The 21,011-nt window shown below is 35.2% G+C and overlaps 1 protein-coding gene across 4 annotated transcripts; it reads right to left on the minus strand.

Annotated features, from left to right (window-relative positions):
• Window positions 1-558: 558 nt before the first annotated feature.
• Window positions 559-20,195, minus strand: HORMAD1 (HORMA domain containing 1). 4 transcript variants are annotated; one of them, XM_042994038.1, is made up of 15 exons: window positions 20,092-20,195; window positions 19,307-19,369; window positions 18,467-18,611; window positions 16,587-16,650; window positions 15,755-15,791; window positions 13,730-13,750; window positions 13,430-13,456; window positions 11,843-11,910; window positions 11,178-11,329; window positions 9,699-9,958; window positions 7,800-7,866; window positions 7,641-7,717; window positions 6,839-6,922; window positions 2,783-2,854; window positions 559-1,215 (listed from the first exon to the last, which is right to left on the minus strand). In XM_042994038.1, the coding sequence occupies exons 2-15, from the start codon at window positions 19,337-19,339 to the stop codon at window positions 1,135-1,137; spliced, it is 1,188 nt and encodes a 395-aa protein (XP_042849972.1). In that variant the 5' UTR covers window positions 19,340-19,369; window positions 20,092-20,195; the 3' UTR covers window positions 559-1,134. The 4 variants fall into 4 exon arrangements, with proteins under 4 accessions (XP_042849972.1, XP_042849971.1, XP_007088134.2 ...); XM_042994037.1 differs by lacking the exon at window positions 20,092-20,195 and adding an exon at window positions 19,973-20,063; XM_042994039.1 differs by lacking the exons at window positions 559-1,215; window positions 20,092-20,195 and adding exons at window positions 1,523-1,603; window positions 19,973-20,064.
• Between the last annotated feature and the right edge of the window lie 816 nt (window positions 20,196-21,011).

Below are 21,011 nucleotides of genomic sequence, written 5' to 3' on the forward strand. Positions count from 1 at the left end.
CAGCTGCCAATCAACAAAGGTTTTTGTTGGTCAACCTCTGTAGCAGGTGTGTTAACTGTAGCAGTGTATTCTAGGACAATTCGGTGAGATGTGTTGGGATCCAAAAAAGCTAAGAATAAATAAACATTTTAAAATTGGTTGTTTTCGACAATTAGCTTGTCCCTAACTTTCCTGTTCCAGAAAAACCTGATCTGGGTCAGTTTGTGTACGTTTATGTGGTTTACATTAAACAGGAATAGGTACATTTCTACCATAGCATACACCCCTACCTTCTCTATCAGCGCTTGTTACTGGCAAACCCATGGGTAATGTATGTTTTATAATATGGCTGCTGAAAACTGCAAGAAGCAAACAGACCAAGTTTTAAGTCTTCCTTTTCTAAGGCAAAGGAAACGGTCAAAGCTGAAACCACGTCCCAGGTTTCTCACTAAAAGCACAGTATCTTTCATACGACCACTTAAAGGTTCTGGGAAGTGTGCTCAACTCTTCCAAAGTATCATCTACCAAAATGATCATAGAATTAGTGCTGCTAAATAAAAATTAGAAGCCATGAAAGAGTCTAGATGCTGAACAATATTTTATTTATGCTGCCAAAAATGCCAGACCTTAAAAATCAGTCCTCATTTTTGTCTTCAAGTACAAAAATGTTAAAAAGATAACCAATTTTTAATGGTATGTTATGTATTACCATGTTAATACACTCTATTCAGTACTCAAAGTACTGAAGAATACGGTTTTAATGACAGTGACAAACAGTTAAGTGGTATAGTTTTAACATAAGTAAAAAGTAAATTCCTACCAAAATTTAATAACAAAATAAACGTTATTTGTTTTTAAAATTGACTTAAAAGTTAACATACGTTTAAAGGCAGTATCCATCAAAATGGAAGATAGATCAATATTGAACAGATAATGAACAAAATCAATTATGACATTGGTACTTTTGATTTTACACAAAAGTTCTCTTGGATTGTCTCAGATAATATGATAGTCACGTAAAAATTCATTTTAGTGTACTAACTGCTTAAGACTATATATAATTTTTCACAGGTAGGGCAAATGCACATTAAAATAGTAATAGTGTCCTTTAGTTTAAATGTTGAGAACTTTGCAAACATGCAGAAGAATTAATTTTCATATATGTTCCTTTGGTTCACTAAATTTTCTTCTTTTTGGCACTGACTCTTGACTAGAAGTATCAAAGTGATGAAGGACCTGTCAAAAGAAAACAAGGATACTTTCCAGTTTACATGTTTTTAATTTTAATTTTTTTCCCATCTGTAAAGTTTGTTTGTTCCTTCCTTGCCTTCTTTCTTTTTAAAAGTATACGTAGTGTAACTATTTCCTACTAAGATAGTATATCTGAGTTGTTTAAAAGTAGGGTAAAATTGGGGCACCTGGCTGGCTCAGTCCAAGGAGCATGCCGCTCTTGATCTTGGGGTTGTGAGTTTGAGCCCCGCACTGGGTGTAAAGATTTCTTAAAAATAAATAAATAAACAAACAAACAAATAAATAAAGTAGGGTAAATTTTATTACTGATATATTTATATCTTCTTGATGGCTGCTGAAAGTACACACTTGTAAAGTAAGGTCTTCATTAGGGCTATTGGAGAAATCAGAAAGATCTAACATTATGTCCTCAAAATATTTTGGAGGGATAAGAGGGAAAAAGATTTAATAATGAGCTGCAGAGAGAGAAACATTCTACCTTGGCACCATGTAAGGTTTAAATCATGTTTTCTTTTTTTGTATTCCTGGTACTTAGCAGTGCCTGATAGCTATTAGACATTCAATGTATAATCTTGAATGAATAGGAGGACAAATTAGGGAAATTCCTGAAAGTATTCCCTGAGTTACTCAACTTTGATTTTTCTGGAAAACAACAACAACAACAACAACAACAACAACAACAAAACCCCACCTCACTAATGATACAAATTGAATGATTTTGAAAAAAAATCAAGGCTTAATACATTGGGAAAAGTCAGACAACTTAATATATTAATGAAGTATCAGGTTATTTCATTCCCTTCTTAAGATATGTAAATTAAAAATACTATTAACAATATTTTTGAGATTACCCCTTTAAAGCAGTCTTATGTATTCAGTTGTCTAATTTTAACCTACTAATAATACTAAAAGTTATAGTTGAAAATACAAATATTTATCTCAGAAATGGCAAACATATGATCTGACTTGGTACACAATAAGGTCCCAAATATGAAACAACTGTTAAAAAATTTAGGTCAGGAAAATTTTTCTTTCCCCTAAGGTACTGAGGGGAGATGCTATATTTTTAGGGAACAAGTTGATTTGGTAACTTATCTTATTTCTACTTCATTTTTGATCTCTAGGAAGCTCAGATCAAATTTCTGGCCCAATTGTAGCTCTACATAAATAAAATGGTTAGCTCTACATAAATAAAATGGCCTAAATATTCTTATATTTTCTCATTCTACCATATTTATTCATATTTAATTTTCTCATTCTATTCATATTTTTCTGGACACACTGACTTTTATTTTATAGATTCCTCCAACTATTTCAAATCATTGATGAAATCAGTATATATTTACATGGAAAAAATTAATAAACCACCATAGCACACCTTATTTAAAATCACCTCATTTTTTAGAACCAATTTATACACAAGATTTGGATATCAGTACTCTGAGGTAATATCCAGGAATATTATCATATTTAGCATTTAAAGTTTAATCTATAGTAATGATAGTTTGATACTTGCCATTTTTTTCAACTTGTATATTATCATAAAACTTACTGTTTTCCCAGATTTGAGTTGATTTCTCTTCCGATTTTCCTTAGAAGATTTTACTGGTTGATTTCCATTAGCCTCCACAAAGACAGAATAATCATCAATTGGTTATTTCTCAAAGAATAACCAACACTTGAAAAACAAGAGGCAACTAACTATATGCAGTTTTTAAAAAAAGCTTTCCTGAGATATAACTGAGATATAATTCAGATAACATACAGTTCATCTATTTTAAAAAGCAATACAGTTCAATAATTTTAATTATATTCAGAGTTGTGCAACCATCATTGCAGTCAATTTTAGAATACTTCATCACTCCAAAAAGAAACACTGAGGTTTGTTTGTTCCCTCCTTCCTTCTCTTCTTTCTTTTTAAAATTATACATAGTGTACCTATTTCCGACTAAGATGCGATACCTGGTTTCTTTAAATGTAGAGTATACTAATCATTTCCCTATTCCCCCTTTCTCCCACTAGCTCTGAGACATTCTCTTCTGTCTCTACAGAAATTCCTACTCTGGACTTTCATATGAGTAGAATCAAATAATATGTGGACTTTTATCACTGGTTTCTTTCATTTAGCATGTTTTCAAGGTTTATTCAGGTTGAAGCATATATGGGTACTTCATTCCTTTTTATGGCTGAATAATATTCCATTGTATGGATATACTACATTTTGTTTATCCATTTTGTCTATTGATAGATAGTTTTTTTCCACCTTTGGCTATTGTAAATAATGCTATCTATGCAGTTTTTATTTTATTTTTATTTGAGAGAGAGAAAGAGAAAGTGTGTGAGCAAGGGAGAGGGGCAGGGGGAGAGACCGAATCCTAAGCAGACTCCAGTGCTCAGCATGGAGCCCGATGCAGGGCTCTGTCTCGTGACCCTGGGATCACAACCCAAGCCAAAATCAAGAGTCAACGCTTGGGGCACCTGGGTGGCTCAGTCAGTTAAGCATCTGACTTTGGCTCAGGTCATGATCTCACGTTTTGTGGGTTTGAGCCCAGAGTCTGGAGCCTGCTTCGGATTCTGTGTCTCCCTCCCTCTGCCCCTTCCCCTCTCGTGCTCTGTCTCTCAAAAATAAATAAACCTTAAAAAAAAAAAAAAAGTCGATGCTCAACTGACTGAGCCACCCAGGTGCCCCTATCTATGCAGTTTTTAAAATGAATATTGGACGATGACAAATTGTTAGCTGTCATATTACTATTCTCTAAAAGGACATGCTTTTCTTTTCTTTTTTTAAACTTTTTTAACGTTTATTCATTTTTGAGAGACAGAGCATGAGTGGGGGAGGGGCAGAGACAGAGGGAGATACAGAATCCGAAGCAGACTCCAGGCTCTGAGCTGTCAGCACAGAGCCCAACGTGGGGCTTGAACTTACAAACCAGGAGATCATGATCTGAGCCGAAGTTGGATGCCCAAACGACTGAGCCACCCAGGCGCCCCAGACATGCATATTTTCTGATGTGGGAAGTGTACTTTTCCATATAGCTTCCTTAATGTATATACAGTTAAATATTTTCATTTCTTGCCCTTTTCTAGTAATAATGCAGTCATGATTCTCAAAAGCAGCAATACTTTGGCAAAGAGTTCATATACAAAAACATGAGCAATTTCACCAAACTCCACACCCGAAAAACAAATAACCCAGTGAAGAAATGGGCAGAAAACATGAATAGACACTTCTCTAAAGAAGACATCCGGATGGCCAACAGGCACATGAAAAGATGTTCAACGTCGCTCCTTATCAGGGAAATACAAATCAAAACCACACTCAGATATCACCTCACGCCAGTCAGAGTGGCCAAAATGAACAAATCAGGAGACTATAGATGCTGGAGAGGATGTGGAGAAACGGGAATCCTCTTGCACTGTTGGTGGGAATGCAAATTGGTGCAGCCACTCTGGAAAGCAGTGTGGAGGTTCCTCAGAAAATTAAAAATAGACCTACCCTATGACCCAGCAGTAGCACTGCTAGGAATTTACCCAAGGGATACAGGAGTACTGATGCATAGGGGCACTTGTACCGCAATGTTTATAGCAGCACTCTCAACAATAGCCAAATTGTGGAAAGAGCCTAAATGTCCATCAACTGATGAATGGATAAAGAAATTGTGGTTTATATACACAATGGAATACTACGTGGCAATGAGAAAGAATGAAATATGGCCTTTTGTAGCAACGTGGATGGAACTGGAGAGTGTGATGCTAAGTGAAATAAGCCATACAGAGAAAGACAGATACCATATGGTTTCACTCTTATGTGGATCCTGAGAAACTTAACAGAAACCCATGGGGGAGGGGAAGAAAAAAAAAAAAAAAAGAGGTTAGAGTGGGAGAGAACCAAAGCATAAGAGACTGTTAAAAACAGAACAAACTGAGGGTTGATGGGGGGTGGGAGGGAGGGGAGGGTGGGTGATGGGTATTGAGGAGGGCACCTTTTGGGATAAGCACTGGGTGTTGTATGGAAACCAATTTGACAATAAATTTCATATATTAAAAATAAAAAAAAAGAATACAGCTGTGAATAAAGATCATATATTTTAATGGACAAAAAACAAAAAACAAAAAACAAAAAAAAACATGAGCAATTTTATTTCTTCTTATTTTATTTTTTAAAATATTTATTTTTGAAAGAGAGAGAGAGAGAGACAGAGCATGAAGGGGGGTAGGGGCAGAGAGAGAGAGAGAGAGAGAGAGAGAGAGAGAGACAGAATCTGAAGCAGGCTCTAGGCTCTGAGCTGTCAGCACAGAGCCTGATGCAGGGTTTGAACTCATGAACTGCAGGATCATGACCTGAGACGAAGTTGGATGTTTAACTGACTGAGCCACCCAGGCGCCCCAACATGGGCAATTTTAGAAGTGAATTTATGCTCCTAAAGTGTCTTAATGTCACATTACAAGGAAATCCTGCCTAATAATTTTTTTTTTAACTCTTGATTTTTTCCCTATATCCTAGTAAAGGATACTCATCTTAAGTAGAAGCTGCTTAGAAGACCATTTTGCTGCTAGGGGTACTAACTTTTGAAACTTTTTCTCTTTTGCTTTCATCAGCATATTAGTTTGCATGCTGCCTTCTGCCAGTTTTAACTTCCTACTGAGAATATGGAAAAGGGGGCACCTAGCTGGCTCAGTTGGAAGAGCACGTGATTCTTGATCTTGGGGTCATGAGTTTGAGCCCTGAGTTGGAGAAAGAGATTACTAAAAAAATAAAATAAAAACTTAAAAAAAAAAAGAATGTAGAAAAAAGAACACCTAAAAATGGCACTATAATCAATGGTGTGCTGGTAAATGTTTAACAACCAGTTCTCTAGGAGTAACAAATCCTGAGTTGAGGCCTTTACAGATTTCCATGCTGTGGATATTCTCATCATCTCCACTTTTAAGCTATCAACATGATGTCACTGAATGAGGAGTTGGGAAGAAATGCCAATATACTGTTAGGGTGTGCTATTTGTTTCCTGAGTTTGGATATAATATCTTATAGAATGGTTTTTCTTCATACCTGAACATTTGAGTAACTTAAAGGTTTAAAATAAAATATAAATCTCCATTTAATAAAAATAGAAAACTAAAATAAAGCAGTGGGTTTTTCCTTAAAAACATGAGATTCATTTTATGCAAAACATGTACAAAACATTAATTTTTATGTCTCATTAACAAGACAATCCATTTACAAGATAGAACATGAGAATATTTTGGCATTCTAGGAAGTCTCCTTGGGAGACTGGATGATAGTGTCATTTCTCAAAGCCTTTCCTGAATTCTCCTCTTTCATGCACCTTCAATCAAAGTAACCATTCTTTCCTTTGTGCCTCCATGTAGCCTACTCAGACTGCTACCGTGGCCCTATATCACTGCTCCAGTTACAAAACTTTTAGCTAAGAGTAGGAACAATGTGTTATTCATATTATATCTCCAACACCTAGTAAAAGTACCTGACACATAATAGGCGCTTACTAAATATTGGTCCAATAAAGAAAGGATTAAGAAGCAAAATAAACTCACACGTGGGGAAAAATTACAAGGTTAAAATGGAAAACAAATCTAAAGAGACACTTACCATTTTATTCTGAAAGATTTTTCCACTTCTTGTTTTGCTTTCAGATACATCAAGTTCAGATGTTTTACTGACTAACTGTTCAAACTAGAAAAGAAAATAATTACACAAAATCATATAACATAATAAAAACTTTCCATAACATAATACTAGGCTCTAAAATTCAGTAACGTAAAATCTAGGGTATTATCTTAATGAAAACCAATAATTTTGAGTGGTTTTTACTGTCACAAAAAATGTAAAGGTAAAAATAATGAAACTGACCCTGTATACAGTCGATCATTCACTGAACTGAAAAAGTCCCAAATGATCATTGGGCACTACACTACTCTTCCAGAAGATAAGAACTTTAGCTCACCCTCATTGGAGAAAGGAGATGTGCAGAGGAAGGTGGACAATACTCAGTCCCATTATTTTCAAGTTCTTTTTATCTAAATGTTATATCAAGATTTTACTGTCTACGGAAAACAAAATTAAACACGTCTTCTCAAGGCAATAAAAATGTATTATATACTCCATTTGTAAGCACAAAAGGTGGTAGAATAATTGCTTAAGATTCTCTAGCTGAAATTCTGAGATTCTATGAACAGTATTTAGGTTTACTACCAAATAAATCCACAAAAATTCAAAACTTTGCAATATATACTTTTCAAGTTTTGTTAAAAAGCATTCTTGAGACCTAATTTTATCCTAAAAGACCTTGAATATAATAACAAAACCTGAAAAATAACTAGATAACTATATAAGCAAGTCTTTTTGGGGAAAAAAAGCAAGTTAAAAGTGAGATGAATTATCAAATTTATACCTGACAGTGAGAAATTGAAAGATCTGGACTTTCCTTAGATCTCATAATTTCATCTTCCTCACAAACTAAACTTGGTTCTGTTAAAAAAAAAAAAAAGAGTTAAAATGGTATGAAATAGAATTGGAAGTGAATCAATCTACATTTTCATTAACTTCTTACCTCCAAGTTCAGAAGATCCAGGGTTTTTTTTCTGCTCTTCCATTTTAGTTTCAATGTCAAAATCATCCTACATAATTACATGAATAAAAAAAATGGACACATTTTGAAAAGAAATTAAAACAACTGGGCAAAAGTATTTATGAACAAATTTGTTTTATGAAGGTTAAATATAACATAACAGTATAACTACCTTACGTTTGCTAGAAATAAAGTCCTATAATTACTATAACAAGGTATAACATTTATCCAGACAAAGTAAAAACTACTACTCTTTTTGGCAGGGTTGCCTTAAGAACAAATATACAACTTTCTCAAAAATACATAATGGCTCTAAGAATCCTTAGTTCTTACTATTGTCGGAGGGCACTGCGTTAGACATGTTTACACAAGCATCATTGCTGTATCTCTGGAATTTCTTTTTTTTTTTTTTTTTTAAGTGTTTATTCATTTTTGAAAGACAGAGACAGAGCATGAGCGGGGAAGGGGCAGAGAGAAAGGGAGACACAGAACCCGAAGCAGGCTCCAGGCTCTGAGCTGTCAGCACAGAGCCCAACGTGGGGTTCGAACTCACGAACTGCGAGATCATGACCTGAGACGAAGTCGGCCGCTCAACTAACTGAGCCACCCAGGCGCCCATATCTCTGGAATTTCTATACATATGTTAGCACACACTGAATATGCCCCAACCCTCTTCAGGAAGTTAGTGAAGAATAGATCAGTCATGGTACGGTAGAAATAGCAACAAGTTTAATGTCTACTTTATAATTATACATTTTTTTTGTGACACATGTCAAAGAGCTTTAAATATTTTAAAGAATGCTACATAAATCCCAGCATTATTTGTTTATAAAGCAAGACTGGGATTTAGGTTTTGAGAAGACTTTTTCTTTGACTAAACTGTTTGAAAATTGAATTTTCTATTTATAAGGATGTGGCAGAGCCTAAATCAGAAAAGTCAGTCTCTATAAGTACTAAGATCATAATTTAGAATTAAATGAGATAAGACAAAACAACAAAGATTACATTAAATAACAATCATGTTAATGTGGAAGATTTTCTGGGAGTAAGGTAACAATAAAAAAAGGTCTTTTTTATATTTCTATTTATACTTCTTATACTTCTAGCATACTTCTATTCAAAACTGAGAATGTACACAGTAAACCTAAGTCTGGTAGGCACTGGAGGATTATAAAGATGAATGACACTTTTCCTGCCTTTTAGGAACTTCCAGCCTGCTTTAGGACAGTGATTTTGCAGGCCCCAAATGAATTCAAGCACGGGTTTAAATGAGCATCTAGTAAGGGTGTTGTAGGAAGGATTCCAACATTAGTTGGGGGATTGGAGTATTTTAGTGGCTTGCAAATTATGCTCCAGACCAAGGGGTTTCCTCAGAGTACACTATGAGGGTAGTTGAGGTGGTGAGTGGCTGGGCCTCTAGGACTTCATTCAGAATAGTTGTTCCTTTTAAACATTTTTTTTTTTTAATGTTTATTTATTTTTGAAGGAGAGGGAGACAGAACATGAGCCGGGAAGGGGCAGAGAGAGGGAGACACAGAATCTGAAGCAGGCTCCAGGCTCTGAGCTGTCAGCTGCAGAGCCCAATGCGGGGCTTGAACTCATGAGCTGTGAGATCACGATCTGAGCAGAAGTTGAACACTTAACCGACTGAACCACCCAGGAGCCCCAGAATAGCTGTGCTTTAAATTTCTGAGAATAATGTTTGCACCAAGATAAAGAGTTTTAAAATGAAAAGCCTATACCTTTCTTACATCCAGATCAACCTTGAGTTTATGATTATAATACAATATTTATACAAATATTAACGAGAACTTTTAGTCTTTAGAATTGAGTCAAACATTTGTTACTATGGTACTTTATAACTCTTTAAAATGTACTGACACTTATATAATGCTCCTGTTCATCTTCTAGATCATCTTTGTCCATGAGAATTTTCTGAAGTGGTGTTTTTAATTGTTTTGGTGATAAAATAGCTGAATCAATATTTTCCATTCGTTCTTTTTCAGTAGTCACTTTTACTTTGAAGGTGTGAAAAGGTGTTGGAACTTCTCCCACATTTAAGTACATAGGCTCCCCTTCAAATATCACTCCTTCACAATCACCATCCTTAAAACCGGGAGGCTGATAATCTGGGGGTGTAACTGCAAAAAGTATAAACTATGAAGTTCATGAAACTGAAGAGAACATAATATAATAATAATAACATACAAAGATTGAAAACATTTCAAATAGTATAGAAAGGCAACCTTTTTTCTTCTTCACTTGACTGGCTGTGTGACTTTGAATAAATTATTTATCATCCCTGATTTGGTTTTCTCACCTATGAAATGCGGAAAATAATAGTATCTACCCCATAGGGTAATTGTGGGTATTAGATGAATTAAAGTATATAAACTACTCAGACTAAAACTGGCACATTCTAAGTATTCAATAAATGTTAGTTGTTATTACTATTGTTGCTTTATGTTCTTCTAGAAGATATTATGCATGTAAAATATATATTTCATATATGTATATATCCTTAACAAAACACAAATAAGATCATACTGTTCTATACCTAGGTGTTTTTAACCTTTCTTTTTAATCCATTTGTATTATTTCTTGGATAAATTAACTTAATCAGCACATTTTTTTTTTTAAGCTTATTATTTATTTTGAGAGAGACAGCGTGAGTGGGGAAGGGGCAGAGAGGGAGAGACAGAATCCCAAGCAGGCCCCAAGCTGTCAGCCCAGAGCCCAGTGCAGGGCTTGAACTCACAAAACCACAAGATCATGACCTGGCCCAAAAGCAAGAGTCAGATGCTTGGCTGACTGAGCCACCCAGGTACCCTAGCACATTCTCTATAATAGCTTGCATGGTATCCTTATAAACATATAACCTTGCATGTTTGTGTTAAATATATTCCCAAGACACTTTTCTAGCTATAGAATTTCTGGTTTAAAGAGAATGTGCATCTAAAATTCTGATACTGCCAAAATGTCCTCTAAAAATCTTGCACCTACATACATTCCCTTGAGAATTTATAAAAGTGCCTACTTTTCCCCCACACCCTTGCCAAGAAATGGTTTACAAGTTTTACTGCTCTGGTAAGTGAAAAGTAGCATCTCACTGTTTTATTTCTTTAATTATGAGTGAGGTTGTACCTCATATGGGTATGTTCATATCGCTGGAGAAGCTTATATACATTTGAAGTCTATTTTTTCTAATCTTTCTTTTTCAAATACTTATATTAAATGAAAATTTTATAATTTCAAAAAATATATTAGAATTTAGGTCTTAAAATCAGTTAGGATGGAAACCAATTGTTTCAATACTAAATAAAACATACAGGTAACAAGAGGACGTGTTACAAATAGTACCTTCATCGTAGTAAAAAAGTTTCATAGTCAAACAAACATCATTAGGTAAAGGTCCCAGATTTTGCATTAGAATATAAATCTTGCGAATGAGGAGAATACTTGCTTTCTTGGTGTCAGCAGATGACATGTTGGAATCGTTGCTTTGGTTTTTACTACAAGAGAATCACACATTAATTTCTTTTATGACATGTATGGCTTCTAGTAACTTTATATTTTACTATTTGAGATTCTTATTCCTATTATAGCATTAAGTTTTTAAGTTGAAAGTTACCATAAATGTGTTTTAATGTCACTATTATGAAAGATTTAATATCATCAATATCATTATTAATAACAGTATAAACTAATAATTTTATTTAATATGCATTTTATATAAGATGTTTAAAGGAAACAAGTGATGGATTTTAATTACATTTCTAATCACTCAAGCATACAACAGCTTTCCTACCCTTTGGCTCTGTTTCACAATTAAAATAGTATATAATAAGCCACAGAATTTGGGCTTGCAGCTACTCAAAGGATGTTTTTACAGCCACTCCTGGATGGTTAATTGGGGGTGTTTGAGACATTTCAGAAGTACTTCAGTACTTCTGAAGTTTAGCAATATAGTATTAATATGAATAAGTGGTAATCCGTAGTACAAAAAGAAAACTATAAAACCATACCTTATGAAGTCCATGACTGGTCCATTATTACTGTACTTGAACTTAAATTGGTAACATTCTGAAATTGTCTTAAATAAAAAACATTGCAGTTATGTATCTGATTTACAGTACTGGCAGCCAAGTAGCTATATACAGCTTTTCTACGACTCTTCATGCTGATTTAGTAATTTTTCTGCCATGTTAACCCTTATTGGTCCACTGAAATCTTCAAATCCTAATAATTCCCTTGGTTTGGGATTTGGTGCTTCAGTCTTGGAGAGATGGTCATTCCCCTACTAATTGCAATGGATATCATACATATCAGAAAGGAACTCCTTAGCAGATAGGTGAGAGGGGCAGCATTATCTCTAATTCTAGCAGAATGGCTCAAGCACAGGGCTTAAATCCTTGCTATACTGTGACTAAAAGCAAGTCATTTAAACCTTCTAAGTTTCAGTTTCCCCAACTAATAAAAGGGGTTGAAAATAGTACCTATCTCATTGGTGGTTATGAATATTTGACAAACAGGATAATTTATACAGAGCACTTAATAAACTGCCTGGCATGCCAACATTCAATAAATATTAGTGAATCAACAAAGTTGCTCTTTTACTGAAAGTAAAAAATGTTCAACTATATAAAACATCTGAAACTAAATGAATATTTTCTGAGCAGTTAGTTTCCGAACAATCAACTAATTCACAACATTTGCTTACGTGATTTTTGTCACCATGGACATATATTAAGCATTAACTGCAGGCATGAGTATCAAAGAAAAGACACTGCCAACTCTCTCGAAGCTTTTTTTTTTTTTTTTTATTGCTTTCTTTCTATTTCAGTGCTCACATAGGAATGGGGATCAGCTCTTTCTTTTTAAAAACAGCTGCTTCTCCATGACTGAATGGAACACTATAATAGCTACTGTGCAATGGTTAAGCACCAAGGTCATGAACTGGACTTCTTAGGTCCAAATTCTTGTTCTGCCACTGTGACCTCTGGCAAGAAACCTTGTATCTAGGTTTCCTTATCTAGAGTGGAGATGATAATGGTAGTTACCCCATGAAGGTTATGATGAATAAATGAGATAATGCATATAAAGCTTCAAGGAACAGAGCCTAGTAATAGTAGGCACTCAACAGATCTTTCCCCTTTGTTTCTTGTTTGGTTTTCCCTGTCATTTCTTGTAATACCTTCTTTAATTGTCAGATGAACAGGTGGATGTGACTGAATTGGGATGAATATCCAAAGTGCAAGTGTTAAGTATCTTATTTTTGTCAAACTCAACCTCTTTCAAAATTCCATAAAAAGAATATTATATTGAAGCAGAAATCAGGAGTTTTAAGTTATTTCTATTGGTTTTTGGCTTAGTGGCCAAGGGCAGTCACACAGTCTCTTTGGTAGTAAGTGTATTAATCTGTTTAAAGATAACAATACAAGCCTTGTCTTACCTCAAAAGGCCTTTACGAGGTTCAAATGGTTCAAATGTGAAAATATATGTGAAAGTGTATTGATTAAAGCACAAGTAAAAGCATAGGATATTATTATAATCTTATGTTATTTTTAGATTTTAAAGATACTATGTTTCTTTACTAACCTAAGTACACCTACCTGAGGGTCTTCTGGATTGGTGTATACCTATTTAAAAATAATTTATAATTGAGTTATTTATATAAGGCTAAGTATTCAAGGAGAACTAAATTGGATATTTAGATGAAACTATTAAATGGATTCAGCAAAACAAAATACAAAATAACCTCCCAAAATATTAATTTGTTACTTTTCCCCCCACTGAATAGATCATTTACTTGAATAAAGTAACATAATCAATTGTTGGTTTTAGTGTTATTTAAACAAGCAAGGCCAAATTTGACGTCTTTAAAAAAGAACATACAATTTAAAAATACTTACAGCTAGAACAACCATTCTTAGCTGAAATATAACAAAGAACAAAAATCTTACTTTTACTCCATAAAATATTTTTTCATGATGGATCATAAGAATTCTTCGCCTTATTTCAACATTTATTCCTAGTAAGAAATAACCTTGCAGAAAATATGATGTATATAAAGCAATACATTATGTATCTTTCTCTAGTCCCCCAAATATCTCTCTTTCTTTTATTTTTGAGAAACCTGTGCACACACAAGCTGGGGGAGGGGCAGAGGGAGAGAGAGAATTTTAAGCAGGTTCCATGCTCAGATCTGAGCCAATGTGGGCCTCAATCTCACAACTGTGATATCGTGACCTGAGGTGAAATCAAGAGTTCAACGCTTAACCGACTGAACCACCCAGGCACCCCCAAATAGCTATTTCTAGTTGACTTACTAAAGGTTGAAATTCATGTCACTGACTTAAGCAAACATGGGTATTTCTGCCAGTTACAAGGAAAATATATATTATGAAATAACACATTAAACCTTACCAATGTTAGAACTAATTTTGAAAAGAGAAAAGTAGAGTTCAGGACTCTGTTCATTTAATAAAGGGAAGAAGCTTTGGAAACCAGAGGAATAGAGAATCATAGGAAATCACCCACTAAAGTAATTGGACAAAAATCTAAGAGTCATCCTTGATTTGGATCTTTTCCTTATACTCCACAACCAATCTATCAACAAGTCCAATCAGTTCTACTGCCAAATATATCCTGAATCTTTTCATTTATTTCCTTCTCTGCCTCTTGGTCTAAGCCACAGTGATTTTTCACCAGTACTGCATTAACGGACTAAGCAACACTCTCCTTGATTCCCATCTTATTCTCCTTCCACAGTATATTGTCTTGAAAGTAGCCACAGTGATTTTTAATTTAAAATGTAAATTAAATGATGTTACATTTCTACTCAAAACCTTCAAATGGCACCTAAAATATAATTCAAACCCCTCACCTACATAGTCCTGAAAGCTCTGGCCCTGCCTGTCTCTCCAGGCTCCTCTAAACGACTCCTCCTCCCCCACTGCTCATTGCATTCCATTCACACTCGCTTTCTTTTTGTTCCTTGAACTCTCTAAACTTCCCTCAACTCTTTGTATTTGCTCTTCTGCCAGGAATATTCTCTCCCAAAGTCAACGCCTGGCTGGTTTCTTCTCAGTCAATTCTCAGCTTAAATGGCACCTACTCAGAGAAGCTCCTATCCTATCGAAAGTTACCCCACCTCTCCACCTGCAACACACTTTTTCTAAATATTTTATTGGCATTTAGCACAATTGGAAATTATCTGATTTACTTGTTTTATTGACTGTTTTCCCACTATAGAAAGGGCTCTCTTTGTTTCGCTGACCACTGTTAGTTCACCCAGCTCCTACCTGGAGTATGTGTCTAGCACATAGCAGGCACTTAATATTTAATGAGTATTAAATACTTAATGCCTTAATAAGGGAGGTTAGTGACCATGGATAAAATTACATCTTTTTTACAATTTTGTTTAGAGATGGACTTCTTTATATATGTTAATATAAACATAGGTATACAAAAAGGCTTATAATCTACAGTAAACCCTTATTAATCGAAATTTCACCTATTTATGATTTGTGACAATTTAACCTAGACTACACAGAAATTTATTTTTGAATTCTCATGAAGAAACAATTTATTAAATTATTAGTATAAACAAAATTGTAGAAGGCATGTGAAACTAATAAACTATTTTAAAAGAGTTTTTTTTAATTCATTAAGTTTTTGTAAGTTAATAAGTGTTATTATTAACACAACCAAGTGTTAACTAAAACTGGCTTGGCAAAATTTGTTAAGCATTAATTCTATCGGCTTTAAATTGAGTTGAATATTAGTCTTTAAAATATTCAAATGTTCAAACTTTTCAGTAATTTGGGCTGGCCTATGCCCAAATTAGTTTAAATTAATGTTCTACTTTGTGGCTATTGCTGTTACATTTATAGAGTATAAGCTGTAGAAAAAAAGACAATGAGATACTGACTTACGTATTTTTTTTGTAAAGCATCATAGCATCCTAGCATCCTAAAAAATAATGAAATATTCATTTTTAGACTGAATGCTTTTCCAGAAAATAATTCTTTTAATAAGTCTCCATATTATCTCATTACTAAATAATACAAAATTTTCTTATTAAAGCTCCCTTCTTGGGGCATCTGGCTGGCTCAGTTTGTGGAGCATCCAGCTCTTGATCTCAGGGTTGTGAGTCCAAATCCCACATTTGGCAAGGAGCTTACTTAAAAAAAAAAAAGCTCCCTTTTTTTAAGATTTTATTTTATTTTTTAAGTTTATTTATTTACTGTGTGTGTGTGTGTGTGTGTGTGTGTGTGTGTGTGTTTGCGTGTGTGTGTGTGTGTGAGAGAAAGAGAGAGAGAGAGGTGAGGAGGGGCAGACAGAGAGGGAGAGAGAGAATCCCAACTAGGCCCTGCGCTGTCAGCACAGAGCCTGATGGAGAGCTAGAATTCATGAACCGTGAGATCATGAACTGAGCTGAAACCAAGAATCAAATGCCCAACCGACTGAGACACTCAGGCACCCCTAGGATTTTATTTTTTTAAAGTAATCTCTAAACCCAATGTATGGCTCAAACTTACAACCCCAAGATCAAAAGTCAAATGCTCTACCTATTGAGCCAGAATTTTAATTTCTTTAAAATTAAAGAAAAAATTTAATGCAAAGATCCAAAGACCTGCAAAAATGGTATCTAGTGTTAAAGGGGGAGTTACTAAAATTGGGTTAAACAATGAAAGGTATCCAAGGTACAAAAAAAATGATTTAAGAGAAAAATAATTTCATATCATTAGGTAATCTTTTACTTACCACTTCACTAACTGTGTAGATCCTGGACAGTTTTTATCTTCTCTCAGAATTTTCACACAAAGATCTAAACACCAAAATGATATAAATATAGAACTACTTAAGATTAGTAAGCAAGCAGAAATTTTATTTTATTTTATTTTTTTAAGTAGGTTTCAGGCCCACGATGGAGCCCAACGCAGGTCCTGAACTCGTGACCCCGAGATCAAGACTTGAGCTGAGATCAAGAGTCAGATGCTTAACCAACTGAGCCACCCAGGCAACCCAAGCACCTAGAAATTTAAGTGAAATTATTTTCGTCAGCTGTGTATTAGATATATATTATGCAATGGCAATGAACTTCCAGATGATTGGTATTAACATAATTTAAAAGAAGAAAGGTCTTATGGAAATAAATAATCTTTTTATCCTTATTATAAGATGGCATCAAAATGATTAGGATGCATGTGATGGGCAAAAAAAATTTAATTTTTTCGGGGCGCCTGGGTGGCTCAGTTGGTTAAGCAGCCGACTTCGGCTCAGGTCATGATCTCACGGTCCGTGAGTTCGAGCCCCGCGTTGGGCTCTGCGCTGACAGCTCAGAGCCTGGAGCCTGTTTCAGATTCTGTGTCTCCCTCTCTCTGACCCTCCCCCATTCATGCTCTGTCTCTCTCTGTCTCAAAAATAAATAAACGTTAAAAAAAATTAATTTTTAAAAGCTATAGAATACTTAAAAGTTAGATATAATGTTTTCACGCCATCATTATCCAAGAGTTTTAGAGTATTTGCATGGGCCCGTATCCCAATTAAATTCTTGTAAAAGGCCAAGAAGTTAACTGGCTGTGAGAGATAGAGACCTGCAAGGAAGCAACAGGTAATACAATGGAAAGGACTAAGATCTCTGTCTCTGTCTCAGGTTCCTTATCTGAAAAATAGGAGTAATAGCTAACTCACAGGCCTGTAATATGAATTAACAAGCTGTAATACATAACATAGTGCTTAACATATTGCCCACCATATAGTTGGCACACAAAATTAGGTACACACTATGTGCTGGGTAATGAATTATTACTGTAGTATAAATAGGCTGTATTATTTTTACTTCCCAAAATAACACAAGAACATATACTACTACTATACAAAGCAATAAATAATAGAATGTTTTTACCTACCAACTTCATCATTAAAGAGTAATGTCAGGTGAAATTAAACTTGAGAAACTAAGGAAAAATTTTAGGATTAAGTGCTTCCAAAGGTATTGAATATACTTTTTAAAAACTACTTAGTCCACATAAAAATGTGTACATGAATGTGGCATTATTTATAATGGCCAAAAAAGTGTAAACAACTGAGACAAACATTCATCAATGTTTGCTTATCAATATAAACATTCTATATAATAGAATATTAGTCAACAATAAAAGAGAATGAAGGACTGATTCATGTCACCATATGGATGAATCTTGAAAACATAAGTGAAAGAAGCTGGTCACAAAGGACCACATATTATATGATTCTATTTATGGGGAATGCCCAGAATAGGTAAATCCATAGAGACAGAAAGCAGGCTGGTGGAATCCGAGGACTGGGGAGGTTGGGGGAAGTGGAGAATGACTTAGTGAGTATGGAGTTTCCTTTTGGGGTGATGAAATGTTCTAAAATTGGCTATGGTAGTGGTTGCACACCAATCTGAATATACTAAAAATCATTCAACTGTGCACTTTAAGTGAGTGAATTGTCAGGTATGTGAATTTCATCTCACTAAAGCTATTATTAAAAAAAGATCTCTAGGCAAAAATTTATACAGTCTTAAAGCAAGCCAAAATAAAAACAACATGTTTAAAGCAGGTTTTAAAATCAACATGAACAAAGTTGAAAGAAACAAAAAATAAACATTACATTACCATCTAGATATCTTGTTCCATAAGCACATTCTGGAAATATTCCTCTCAAATAGGTGATGCAGGATACTGAAACTGCTAGGAGCCTCTTCACTAACACTAAAGACTGCTGCTCTGTTGATATCTTATTGGGAAATACCAATGCACTCTAAATTTCAGGAAAATTAAAACATTTTATTTAGATTTATTAAAAATAACATCCTCCCAAACTTCAGGTAGATCTAACTTTGCGTTAGCATGGTACTTTCCCAAAGAATTTCTAACCATAGTGGTGAACCATGGTAATTTCCCATAGAATTTCTAACCCAGAAAGTCAGGGTGGCTTCTAAGAGGCAAAAGTGATTTCAGGGAAGCAGCCTAAAGGTAAAATGCAAAAAGTGCTTAAAAATCCTCTTAACATCCTCTTGCAGATTAACAGTCTGTAAGTGCATAATACATGATAGATTGCAGTAACTCTTTAGTTACTAACTAGATTTGACACACATAACCCTGTAACACAAGAACATTGCAAAGATGAGAATTTTATCTTTGTGAGGCATGCACATTCATTTCCTTGGACTAGACTGCTAAGAATGATAATTTCATCAAAACCACAGAATAGCATTCATTAACACCTAGTGTAAATTGGATACGAACCAGTGATTTAATGCAATGCATCAAACATCCAACACAATTCTCCATGGATTCTAAATAGTTTAGCAAATACCTTCCTTTCTTAAAACATGGAGTTTCCTGATCTCATTAAACCCTTCAAACAGTTGGCTCTAACTTTTAAACATAAAAGACTCCAGGAAACAATAAGATTAGCTACATTAAAATATTTTTAAATACAAGAAATCATACCATGGAAGTCCTATGTAACTGCGCAGTGGCCATCTTCTGGGAAAGTCTTTTCCTTAATTCAACCTGTGACAGAAACGCGAGCTTTAACTTCAGATCTTTTTTGTATCGCTAATATTCTAGTTGGCTACATGTAAAGTCAGAAAGAACTTTAAGTGAATAAAAATAAATTTTATGTGATCAATTTCATGTAAATAATGTTTACATAAAGAAATCAATCACAGTATTCGAGTACTGACTACATTGCAGTTAGGTAGGTATGAAAACGGCCCCTGCCAGACTCTTTAAAATAATCTTAGAAGTTTTGTTTTGTTTTGTTTTGTTTTTACATTTATAGTTTCAAACGACTGATTCAAGTCAGGTTTCTTAACTGAACTTTATTCAGCCCAGCTCTGGGTATAAAAACATATTGTCCTACTCTGCGGAACCACCCCAAAAAGCGGAATGGAAAATATTCCAGATCTTTCTTGGCTGATTCTGATTTCTCAATTACAACTGGTATTTTCACGTAAGTTTCATTTGGGGGTTCCAGTTTCCCTTGTCTTAAGCAGACAATTCCACTGGAAGAGGTCCCAGAGGACACGCTTTACTGTCATCGACCCTGAAGCCCGGACTAGACACTGGAGTTAACCTAATCTTGAACCTCTCGTGAAAAAGAAGCAGGCTCACGTTTCCGCCCCGTTTCACCATTAAGAATTTAAGAAGCTTAAAAGTAGTTGTGAAGCGACAGAAAAAGAGCTTGAAACGCAGAAGACACAAACAAACAGGAAAGAAAACAAATACATTACGTAAGGTCTGAGGGGCGCCAGCCGCTGAGAAACCTGGCACCGTGCGGCGCGCGCTTTGCCTGACGCGCAGGCGCCTTCCTTCAACGGTCGCCCGCGGAGGCGCTACAGGGCCGTGTGATCCCCCTACCGTCGCTTTCCCGCCAAGAGCCGCGCAAAGCGCGCTGGGAACCCCAACCGGCCGAAAACCTTTTCTTAGCCAGAGAAAGGCCCGATTGCCAGCAGGGTAACGTTAAGTAATGGCGTGTGCCAAGCTTCCCGAAATAACAAAGCTTTCCTACGGTGACCCAAGTGTTCTCGGCCGTCATTTAATGAATCCTGTTAATTTCCGATCGGTTTCGAACTTTTGCTTTTGTTATTCGATCTACCACATATATATTGCACTCCCATCTTAGTCTCCTGTGTCTTCAGGAAGCCAGTTGCTCTGGCAGTGGCCTACTTAGTTATTTCTGCTGCGCTGTCGGTGGGGACAGTGCATAGCTACTAATGTAGTTAATGTCGCATTTACAAACACGATCAGAGCTGGTAGGTAGTTGGACATTGTCGAAGAGTACAAATTGTTTACTAATTGTTATATATCCAAATAAATTGTGTTATCGGTATAAACATTTCATAATTATTCATTAACTTAGATGTGTCTGTATGAAAAGATGAAAAGATTTGCCCAAAGTCAGTTAGAGGAATGAAGTCTAGAATCTTGTTTTCAATGAAAAATATTCAGTATCTGGGGAACCTGGGTGGCCCGGTCCGAGAGCATTCTACTCTTGATCGCCGCACAGGGCTTGATCTCAGGATCATGAGTGCAATCTCCCCGTTGGCCCCACGCAAATTCAATTTTCAAATCCCCTGGTTTAATAATTATTTTGCTTTATAGTTCTCTCACAGGTCAAGTTTACAAATGGCTTTCAAAATTCACTTCTTCT

This window comes from Panthera tigris, chromosome C1 (genome assembly GCF_018350195.1).
Source record: "Panthera tigris isolate Pti1 chromosome C1, P.tigris_Pti1_mat1.1, whole genome shotgun sequence".
Taxonomy (NCBI): Eukaryota; Metazoa; Chordata; class Mammalia; order Carnivora; family Felidae; genus Panthera; species Panthera tigris.